Source organism: Nelusetta ayraudi, unplaced genomic scaffold (assembly GCF_046127955.1).
Source record: "Nelusetta ayraudi isolate G7.1 ecotype Tasmania unplaced genomic scaffold, CSIRO-AGI_Nayr_v1 ptg000008l, whole genome shotgun sequence".
Taxonomy (NCBI): domain Eukaryota; kingdom Metazoa; phylum Chordata; class Actinopteri; order Tetraodontiformes; family Monacanthidae; genus Nelusetta; species Nelusetta ayraudi.
Genome location: NW_027466058.1, coordinates 7,333,313 through 7,344,380, shown reverse-complemented (window position 1 = coordinate 7,344,380; position 11,068 = coordinate 7,333,313). Strand labels below are relative to the sequence as shown.

Below are 11,068 nucleotides of genomic sequence, written 5' to 3'. Positions count from 1 at the left end.
AGAACCACCGCGATGAGAACATTTGAAGCCTTGCCCCAACCGCCGTGGCTACCGTGGGATTTGGGAAGAGCGTCGACTCTCCCTTCAGAAAGTCCCCATAAATTCAACCGGCATGCCTTTGAACATCATCAAGACATGAGAGAATTAGATCCTTTACTTTTCATAAGATATGTGTGCCGACATGTATGAACCCTCACTGATCTCCCCCTCCAGGTTAGTGGCAACACCCCCAGCCCTGGGTGTTGCCATTAGTTCCGCCCTCTGAGACCGCCTTGCAGCCACCTTGTTTTTGACCCCGATTAAACATCGGCAAGGTCCAACAAAGCAACAGTTTTGGCAAAAACCAGCATTTTTTTTCTTCACACAGTTAAACCGGCTGTCTTTTTGTGACCCAGAAGGAGTTCAAGCGAATTAGTTGCACGGGGTTGCTCCACTGGAGTTAAGGATGGAAATTAAAGATCTAAATTTTCTTTTAGATCATACAGGACCTTTAATTCTGATAACTTCACTTATCCTATTTAGCTCAAGCATAACAGAGTCTAGGAAATACGCTGTTCAGATCCAAAATATTAATGACATCAAACCCGATGAGTTATTATATTCTGAGTTTAAAAACCTCGGAATGCCGCAGCTAAGAAATGGCGAGTTACAGTGGTCCTGCATCCAATTATCCGTTCTCAAACTTTGGTTTGTTGACTTCAAACAGAGAGGCTGATGTTGGCCTCTGCAGGCCGGGCCTGAAAGCCTCCCCTTCTCTCACATGCACAGGGATTTCTCTGTGTCAGACAATTGCCTTGCAGGAGCGAGGCACCCTCACAATGCCCTCTGTTATACCGCGAGTGCGTGCTCTCCCTGCACGGCGAACTTTTGAACCACCTCTTGACCACAGCTTGAAGGGAGTTGAGACAATGGTTAGTAAACACACCGGAGTGAATGAAGGGATTAGGCATTAAATGACAGGATGTGCTTAAAGAGGAGCAGGTGGTGGTAGAGGAAGGGCCAGCTAAGCCTTGCAGGAGCGGAACGTCATGCGTCTCCCTGAGCCTTTTTTTCCTCTCTGCAATGCTTCCCTTCCTTCCGTCTTCGTGCTCTATCGGCATTGCTCTCGATCTTTCACACTCGCCTCCCGTGGCTCGTCCCTCCGCTCCGCTCTCCGTCCGCTTCTATCTCTCCATCTCTGAGTTTTCTATCTTTATTGTCCTCACGTCGGTACAACCGGAGAAGCCTGCTCCTTAACTCTGGCCTCAGACAATTGACATTCATGAGGTTGGACATTCAGGTCTAGCCCCATTCATATGTACAGTGAGCAAAGGGACAAAAGCCACCTCCCCCTCCCCCACGCAAGGGGATTGCAGAGGAGCTGGGTGAATCTTCAGTTTCACTGAGCCACTATGTTGTTGCTGCTGTATACAATGCAAGTTTAATACATCCCTCACCACCGATGGGCTCTTTTGTGCTACTGAGTTTTAAGCCTCATTGTTCAGATATTTAATCAGATAAAGTTCTGATGCCCGCAGTGATACAGCTGTCTTTATAAAGAAGAAGCTGATTCATCCACAACCCCCACACACAGCTACACCATTCAATCAGTATCATACTAAAGATCCAGATAATAACCCCCCCTCCCCACCCCCCTGAAAATCAGAGTTACTGTTTTTACCATGGAAGCAATTTTCACTTCACCTCATGTTGGAGGAGCAGTACTGGTTTTCAAACCTGCTTCTAAATTGTGCTTATCACGCTCGCAGATGATCGTCCATTAAAAAGCGAGGTTTTCGCTTAGCAACAAGGAAAATTAATACTTTCAGCAGTGAATTGCAAAAACAGTCTGACACTGCGCAAACATTACTTCTCTTTAAATATCATGTCTGAGGCCACATAAACCAACAACCAAAACTGTCTGTTGTGGCATGTGTTTACACACGCAGCTCTGATTTGCTGCCAATTTTTTACATGCCGCCCTTAAGATGATCCCGTCTTGCTTTATGCGACCACGGGAAAAAAAAGCAAAACCTCCCTTATTTCCATGGGAGCATTATGGGTAAGAGTGGAAAACTCCTCTCATAGGGGCATAATGACTTTCTAAGCCCTGCGCTTTTCAGCATGCTCGATCCACAACTTACACATCTGTGGCCCATAACTCAGGCACATACGGTAAAAGAATTTCTAGTCACACAAAACAAGGATACCGAGAAAGGAGAGGGGAGTTTCTAGAAGATGGGTAGTGTTGCTGTTGTTTTGCAAAAGAGAAAAATCTGTTTATTAAACGCTCCTTGCCAAGTTAATGCTCAAATAACTGAGGCGGAGAGGGGAAATGTGCACATCTTGGTGCCGAATTATGTGTTTTGAGAGCACGGGCAGACTGGGAGGGGCTGCTTGCGTGCTCGGTTTTCAGATGACCTCATGCACAAGCAAGAGGAGCGCCCCTCCTCCAACTGTAGCCTAATGTGCACCACGTCCAGCACAGTTTAATTAGCGCCCGTCTGTGGCCCAGCCGCTGCGGTTATTGCTCCTTTTATTCTGCTGTCACCTGTTTGGAGCATTGACCTTGTTCTACAAATTTAGCAGTGCGGCAGATGTGTTGAATGTTTATAAAGGGCTAATTGCAAATGACTCGGATTTGGAAATTTAAATAAACAATGTCTTGTTGACAAGAAAAAAAGGGGCAGTGCGGTGACCTGATGTGTAATGAGATCACCGACCAAAGCAGCTCAGAGGCGTACATCCACTGCATTACCTGTCCCTGTGCTCACAGTAGCCTGTAATGACACCGTGAACTAAATATATCTCTCTGGACGGTGACAATGTGTCACTGCAGTCTGATTTAGAAGGTGCGTGTGAGGAAAGCTGAGTGTGGGTGAGAATCAGTTATTTTTGTTTTGCTGATTAAACCTTCCCATGGCTAATGGGTGCTAAAAGACAACACCTCTGTGTAGTCAGATCCAACATCTACACTGACGATGGCCCCATGGCAATCTGTGGGGAATATTTTAAAGCCGAAACCTTCCCCCTCACTTTACATGCCTATAAAAAGGTTATGACTATTTACAAGTGCACCTGTTCACATGCAGCATGTTTCCGTTTTGCCCACATGGGTGCCAGGGCTTTGTCAAATGATTTGTTGCGCATCCATCGATATTGTTGACGAGATACATTTTCCTTCAAATGGAAAAAAACTGGCATCAATCACCTGCAAGTGTTTTTTTTTTTATTATTGACAGAGCCAAAGAAGGCGAGTGCAACTCTGAAAACGCCACAACAAGAGGTCAGAAGAAAGCAAATCAAAGACGTGTGCAGCACAAAGAAAGACAAGTTTGCAATCAGCACGGGCACAAAAAGGTTCCTGACCTCTCCATTGTGTCTGTGATGCGCCCTCACAGATGAGCCACCACTACAGCTGGAGAGGTCGACCTGAACACAAGGTCAAACTGACATAGTCTCGTTATAGTCAACATCAAAGACAAGTCCAGCCGTGGTCACGCTCTCTCCCTGAGCTGGGTTGAAAACAGCAGCACTAATCCCCCCCGGACCACTCGCCCTCGCTCTTGTGAGGACGACAGAGGTCAGTTGGATGTACAAATCCAAAAAATTTGATTCACTTGTAGCGACTAGCTTAGCTGCAACACTATCTTTGAAGTCGAAAAGGGGTTTTGGCCTTTGGGCTTGTCTTGACACTATTGAACAATGGTGCTGAAATAAACTGTGCCTGTCCATTTGCGCTTTTATTCAAAGAACAGCGGCTGCCTTTTCTTCTCGAAAGCAGCCTAGAATTTTTCTGGTTAAAAGAGGAAAAAAAATAAGAGAGGAAAAAAAAAGTTCTCCACCGAGATTAAATCTGTAGGAAACAGAACTTCAAAGGAAAATTTGATGAAATGCTGAAAATGTTTGTCAGCCCCATAAGCTTCTTAGTTGGGGACTCTTAAGGTCAAGGCGGCTGCCTAATGGGAGAAAATATTAGTATGTCTGACCAGTGGAGAGAGCGCTGATGTTTAGAAGCTCAGTCCCTGGATGATTTACCTTCTCTCGTGGCCTTCTGCTAACCCCGTCTTTGAAAGAATTTTAATGAAAAGATATCAAGGCCGATTTCGGAAATGCGATTATTACGGGACTCTGTGCAGCTGCCCAATGTCTAATCTCCACATGACAGCTCAGAAACGAGGAGCCTCTTATCATCTGTCATTCCGTACTAAATCCTCGGTGCCCCTTGCCATATACACCAACTGTTTTAAAACCTCAGGCGACTCCCCAGAAACCTGAGCCTCCACGACCGTCATCTTAATGTCTGTTTGTGAAATCGTAGGAGTGAGACTCGTGTGCTCAAAAGCACCACTGCGAGTCTGTTTACTTTACATTTAAATGACACGACAGGTTTCGCCCTCTAACTAAACACAACCGTCTGGTGGTGTGATTGTTGAAGCTGCAACTTATTAAACCCACGGCTGGACAGACTCAGCCAACCAGTTAAGGAGCTGTTAGCATTATCTCTTAATTAGTCAACATCAGTGGGACGTTTGCGTGAAGACGTTTTCCCACGACATTAAACAAGAGGAAAAGAGGATAGCGAATTAGCTAGAATTGTTGCAAACACATTTTTTAAAAATCTAATTATTAGTGTGATTAACAGTGTGTATTGCAAATATTAATATCAAAGCACATCTCAGCTCAATCTGTGATGTTGTGACTTCTAAAAAGGAAAGTAAACTCAGTTGAGGGTTGTTGGTATTTTTTTTTTTTAAACAAAACTGGTTTATTTTATTATTGTAAGTAAGGATGGATAAATTGTAAGAATTACAGAAAAGAAAGACTTTACTGAAAAATAATCATACTTTTTCAACAGGAAATGTACAAAGACTAGGAATCTTTTTCTAGGGTATACATACAACAATATCACCAAAAAGGCTCATGAGACTGGCATGTACATGCTGTGATTTACATTATATTTCAACATAAATATCTACAAATTAAGTGTATCTATACAAATTGCGTTTTACATATCTTATACAATGCACCCAGACACAACAACTTTTAAACAAGACCATCAGTGCACCAATGCATTCCGGTTTAATTGCTGCATTTAGGGTAATGATTACGGGGATTGTGCTGAGGGACCAGGTGAGCTCAATCACAGAGGTGCTGTTTTCTCATTCTGCCTGTGGGTGGAGGGGGACTTTTTCTACACTAGAGTCATGACCTTCAAGGAGGCAGGCTGGAACCGACGAATCTTCTTCTTCAGGGCTCGGGAAGCTTTGATGCGACAGGCGGACGGCTCGGGGCGCGGGACACGCTGGAGTGGCTGTCCAGCGGCAGTGGGCCCCAGAGCACCGTCAGCCCACACCAGACCCCTGTCCTCCCCCTTATTGTCCACCTGGTCGTCCTCGTCCAAGGACAAGCTGCTGTCAGAGTCCGAGAAAGACTGGAAGCTCTGGCTGGACTCGCTATCTCCAAAGCGGTTGGTGGTGTTATCGCTTATCTCGCCATCACTGCTCTCGGCAATGGTGGAGTGGAACAGTGAGGCGCATTCAGCTGAATACTCAGACTCACATCTGGGTGGGTAAAGGCTGGACATGTGGAAGGGCGCCGGCGGGTATCTGGCATTAAGATTGTGGAAAAAAGAATTGGAGGAGATGGACGACTGGAAGGATCGATGAGGTCCTAGCCATTGGCCTGACTTGACGCTCATACTCCGGACCATGTGCACACCTCCTACTGCCTGGGGACCTTTTGACATGTGACGCTGAGCACATGAGGCCTGGATGGTCTCCACTTCAGAAGGCCATTTAGCTGATCCCTGCCTCTTTTTCCTCTGGTCAACGGGATGCTCGTAGTCCACGTTATGCAGTCTGCGACTTTTGCTGGACTTTGGAACAACAGGGACTGGGTGCTGCTTTGGGTGGTTCTTGTTGGTGTACATGAGTCCTGGGCTGGAGTGGCTTGAGTCTGAGCCCGAGCCGTGTTTGCGCTCCTCCGTGTAGAGAGTGGTCGATTTCTGGGTGGCTTTTCCTTTGCCTGATATCCTCTGTTCTCCCTTTGAACCACCGCCGACCTCTCTGGTCTTTTCACTGGAACCATGATGCTGTCTCACCATTTTGGGCTTTTCGCTGTTTTTTCGTCTCAATTTCACGGCTTTGGTCTTACGATCTGCCTGTCTGACTTTGACCCTTTCAGATCCAGCAGGTACAAATTTGGCATGGACAAACTCTGGAGAGGCAGTGTGACCAGGCTGAGCCTCAAAGACTCGGCTCTCCTCTGTGCTTGAGTTGCATGCCATCATAAGCTCTTGTCTTTGACCATTCCTCTCCTGTGGTCTTGACTCTGTATTGTCCCCGTATCTAGTCTCTGAATTGCTTCTTGCTAAACTATCACACTGTCCTTGATGTTTATGACTTCTTCTCAGAGATGCAGTGGCGACTTCGTCAGAGCTGTACTCCTTAATGGCAACAGGGTAGGAGTATCTATATGGAACCTCTGGGGCTTTAACAGTCTGCATGTTGTTTTTATCAGCTCTCTCTAGGCTGGAGTATGTCATGCTGAATTCTTTGGGGTTGCTATCTAAGTTGATGTCTGTGGTCTGGGGTGGGAGAGGCTTGACCACGGAAACATTTTTCAGCGGAACTTCAGGGAACACAGACACAACGTCAGTAGGCTTTATCTGATAGTCACTGCGCATCTGCAGAATATCTCTGCCTGTGTCAGTGTGGAGCTTACTTAGGCTGCGCAGTAGGAGTTTGTCAATATAACCATGATTCTTAGTCCCATAAGCCATTTGTGCTCTCTGCAGGGAGTCGGTATTGTTCATTGGAGGTCCTTGGCCCTGTAGAAATCCAGGTGTTGCTAGTTCACCATTGGAGAAAATTGGGCTCTGGAGAGCCACAGCGTGCAGGGGGCTCGGGTAGTGATACACCTCAGTTCCATTGCGGGACACTAGGTTACTTTGGAACTTGGGATCCACCGCAGAGGTCTTCAGGTTTGTGCACACTGAGGGTTTCCTTGCATCAGCAGATTTGTAGCAGCCCAGTCCTTGAGCCATCATCGTATCAAGATCACCTGATGAAATAAAATGAGAGATTAACCCTCCAAATTACTGCATTTCCTAAAATCACAATGATAATATTCCGTAAAATAAACAATGAGCTGCACAGAAACAATTGCGGCATGCATGCATCTATTATGCAACAGTTTATTCTATATACAGAGAAAACAGATTTGCTTACCTGTTGACACAGGCCTCTGTCGTGCCTGTTCATTGCTGCTAGTGTTTTTCCGGATCCGGCTACTGCCAAGGTGAAGGCCGGTGGCTCGGGGAGGGTTGGGTTGGGTAGTGCTTTCATCGGCAGAACGGCGGCGACATACATCAACTTGTGATGGAGGACCAACGTGAGAGTTTGCAGGGCTCATAGGAAGAAGCAGAAGGCTTGTCTGGGAGGACGACAAGCTCTCGCTGTACACAGAGGTGCAGGAGTTGGACAGTGAACAAGATCCACCGTCGCTGAGCTCATAGAAACCTAGAGAGAGTGGAGGAGTGGTTAGCTCGGGACTTTTCTTGATTCTCGGGTGAGTGGCTAATTTGCCAGCAAACAATCGGCGTGGGGAGACTTTCTGAGTGTGCGATGTCACACCTGAGCTTGGCCTGCTGTCGCTCTCCAGCTGCTCGGTAGAGGCTTTGCTCACATCCAGTTTCAGCTCACTGATCTGTTGATCCAGCTGTTGCAAGTGTGTCTTCAAGCCAACATCCTGTTTTCGAAGACGTGACTGTGAAAAAGACAACACAACAGACGTGATTCAGCACCTTTTTTCCGAGTGACAAACCTTAAAAAAAAAGAATACGGTAAAGAAACAAGCAAATTTGGTCGTGACTTAAGTCTTAAAATGTATGTAAATGTAGACGTATTCGAACGGAGAAATTTTACTAAGGTCTACATGACAGATAAAAGAGACTCTAATGTACAGCCATCAGCAAAACAAAAGCGACCCAGCTGCGGCTGATGATTAACCCCAGCAGGACATGGGGGGGTCACGGAAGAAGCAGCAGTGGGTAACTCATTTCTCCCCCACAGAGATGGCCTGGCCATTGTGTAAACTACTAGAGGAGGAGAGGTGAGGGGGTTGGGGTGAAACCATGTTTGCTTTGCAGTTTTTGGGCTAGACATTTACTGTTACAGTCATTTGTCAAATGGGCGATTGGGTTCATTGCTCGCACCGTTGAATTAATGCTTTAATTCCCGTGTACGATCAAGTCGGTTTTCAAGTCTGGCAAACATTTCATGGAGACTGCTCCGGGCCATTAAGTGAGTCTGTGTAGGCAGCGGCAGTGTTCAAAGTTGCGGTCAGCCTGCACGAATGCAAAACAAACCTTCCGTTGTTCTGGTAATTGCTATTGCATCCTTTGATGCATTTTACCCACGCTGCAGGCTAAAAGTCCCCTAATCCCCGTGCTTCCTCCGAAGGGCAACAACAGCAGGCTACATGGAAAGAAAAAAAAAGCCTGCCATGGAAAAACTCTGTGCAGTTCCAGTTGTCTCCAACACTCACAAGCCTACTGTGACTGATACTCTCAGGAGATTGTAATTCATGGCAAAAAATATCCTCCTTCAAAAACATCTCACCCCCCCCTCAAGTATTTCCTGGCTATAGTTGTTAATGATTGAGGTTTGCCTCCCCTGCAGTCTACACATGTACGCACATACAGTGAAGTCCTGCAGTGAACCATGATTTATGACACCCATCCTACTTCCTACCCCCAGCTGAGGCTATTAGAGCGGGTCTGGTAATAATTGAAGGGGGGCATGCACACGAGCATCAGCTGATGTAATTGCTTAATGCCAAGGGCAATTCAATTTTCCATGGCGAAAAGTTTGTGCGAGTAGGTTGTAATTCTTAGTTGGACGGTTAAGACAGAGACCGGGGTGAAAATGATGCAAAAATGGCATATGGCGATAACACACACAACACAACAACTCATGCATTATCAATATACACATTTATATATCAATAGCAATACTGGCTAGAAACGTTTTCCTACCAGCTGTTGCTTCAGGGCTGTCAGGGTCGCCTCGAGCCGCTGCTCCTCGGCCCCCATTGCGTTGAGGATGTCCGGGGCTGCGGGAACGCGAGTGATCGGCTCGTCTCGGTCCACCCTCAGCGCCCAGTTCACCATCTCGCTCTGTTTGTCCCTCAGCAAGTGCAGCTCCTGCAGCCCGGCCAAGGCAGCCTGCAGTCTCTCCCCGACCCTGCTGCGGTCTACGCCGGCGGCAGCGGCGCTCATCATCCCCGCACAAGAGCCCTTCCTGCTCAGCATGGCGACGAGGGGTGCTGTGGGGGCAGGGAACCCAAGTCACTGAACGAACGGCGCTCGTCCTTTTTTTCTTTTTTTTCCTTTCTTGGATAACCAGTTGGTGGCTGACTCGCTGCTGCGGTCTCCGCTGCTGTTGCTGTTTGGCGTTTCAACTACCTGTTTGAATAACCCCGAGCTTGTAGAAGACACTCGGCTCCTCCCACAGACCAAACGGGCCTCCTTCTCATTGGCGAGTCACTGGACCCCTGAACATCTGGTAATAATTCTCCTCAGTTCGACCTCCCCCCCTGCTGAAGCTGCCCAGGCTTGTGCGGAGTTCATCTGCATAACACCGCACGGGCTGACGAGTATTTTATTTTGCCTCCCCCCCCCCTTAAATGCGTTTATACCCTACAGCTACTCACATTTTTGGGAATTTGCGAAAGCCTGGAAGTGATGTTGAGGAAATTGAATTGGAAAACAAATACATGTTCTATCATCATCATCATCATCATCATCAACGCCATGGGACAACCAACCCAACAAACCAAAACAAAATTGTATCACATATATTCAAGCAGCTTTACGACAGGAAAACCACAAACACACGCTGTGTTAGTGCCAAATCATACTCTCATAAAACATACAGCTGGAAATGTTCGTTCTTTGGTGGATGGGTCATCACCTTGATTCATTTGTGCACTATTGAAAACACGAGATCATGAAAAAGAACTGCCTCATTAGCCAGCTCTAAAAATGTTCACATCTTTTTTCCATTCTAGGCAGAATGTTTTGAGGTATAAGACGTGGACATTCTGCCAAAACAGACCATGATGGATAAATGCTGCCCCCTCGTGGTGGTAAAGAAAATAAAGACATCCATTACCACTGAGATTTATCCACAAACTGAAACGTCACTTACCTACTGTAATACATGTACGTACATGTATTAAAAACAATAAAAACAATAAAAAAAATAAAAAAATAAAATAAAATCACACACAATGGAAATGTTTCCTAATACAGGAACATAACATCATAACATACCTCCAAAATATATTGGACAGGTCTTTCCACTAACTCCATGCCAACTGATGATTTTTGCTTGGATTACTGTGAATTTAATATGTGCTTCCTGCTTACCTACGTTAAAAATTAAATTCCTGTGAAGTCAAGGCAATTGGACTGTTTTCGGTAAGATGTTAACCTCTATTCTTTCATTATTTATACCAAGAGCACATTGCTGAAATGCTGTTTTCATGCATTATAATACTAAATAATAAGGTATTATTTTATGACAAAAACTTTGTTGACACACTCATGTTATGGTTCTGTGGTTCCAATGAGTGTAGTCATGATTACCCCTTGCACATTAGATGGGTGTGTGAGTTCTAACATTGATCTGAAACTGGCTTTAGCACTGAGAAGTCAGAAGTTTGTTCAGTTCTTGTACAGTTTCTTTATTTTTTTTTAAGGTGTTCACTAGTGAGCCAGTACCAGAAGAACATGTAAAATAAACCTACAGGAGTTAGGAGATGTATCACCTGCCACTCATAATCATCCATTCATTATTATTGTTATTATTATTTTTCAGTGCTTCTCCTGCACTCAGTATTCATGGAGTTCCAGAGCCTATGTCAGCTTTGGGTGAAAACATAGTTAAACCCTGTGCAAGTGACTTGTTTATACCAGATTCAAATTAAGAACAACAATAATTTGCATTGAGTGGGAGGAAGCCAGAGTACCTGCACATACAGAGAAAGAAAGGCCCCAGGCACGGCACTTTAACATGCAACT

General features: G+C 45.7%; 1 protein-coding gene across 1 annotated transcript; it reads right to left on the bottom strand.

Annotated features, from left to right (window-relative positions):
* Positions 1 to 4,706: 4,706 nt before the first annotated feature.
* On the bottom strand, positions 4,707 to 9,458 carry dact2 (dishevelled-binding antagonist of beta-catenin 2). The gene is made up of 4 exons (XM_076019064.1): positions 9,020 to 9,458; positions 7,617 to 7,749; positions 7,212 to 7,502; positions 4,707 to 7,044 (listed from the first exon to the last, which is right to left on the bottom strand). Exons 1-4 carry the CDS (start codon positions 9,293 to 9,295, stop codon positions 5,174 to 5,176), a joined length of 2,571 nt encoding a protein of 856 aa, XP_075875179.1. The 5' UTR covers positions 9,296 to 9,458; the 3' UTR covers positions 4,707 to 5,173.
* Between the last annotated feature and the right edge of the window lie 1,610 nt (positions 9,459 to 11,068).

Excerpts from the sequence above, each read along its gene's own strand:
- dact2 (XM_076019064.1), bottom strand. The coding sequence starts at position 9,295 with ATGCTGAGCAGGAAGGGCTCTTGTGCGGGGATGATGAGCGCCGCTGCC. Across the intron at positions 7,503-7,616 it reads CGACAGCAGGCCAAGCTCAG|GTTTCTATGAGCTCAGCGAC; the intron begins GTGTGACATCGC and ends CACTCTCTCTAG. Across the intron at positions 7,045-7,211 it reads ACAGAGGCCTGTGTCAACAG|GTGATCTTGATACGATGATG; the intron begins GTAAGCAAATCT and ends TTATTTCATCAG.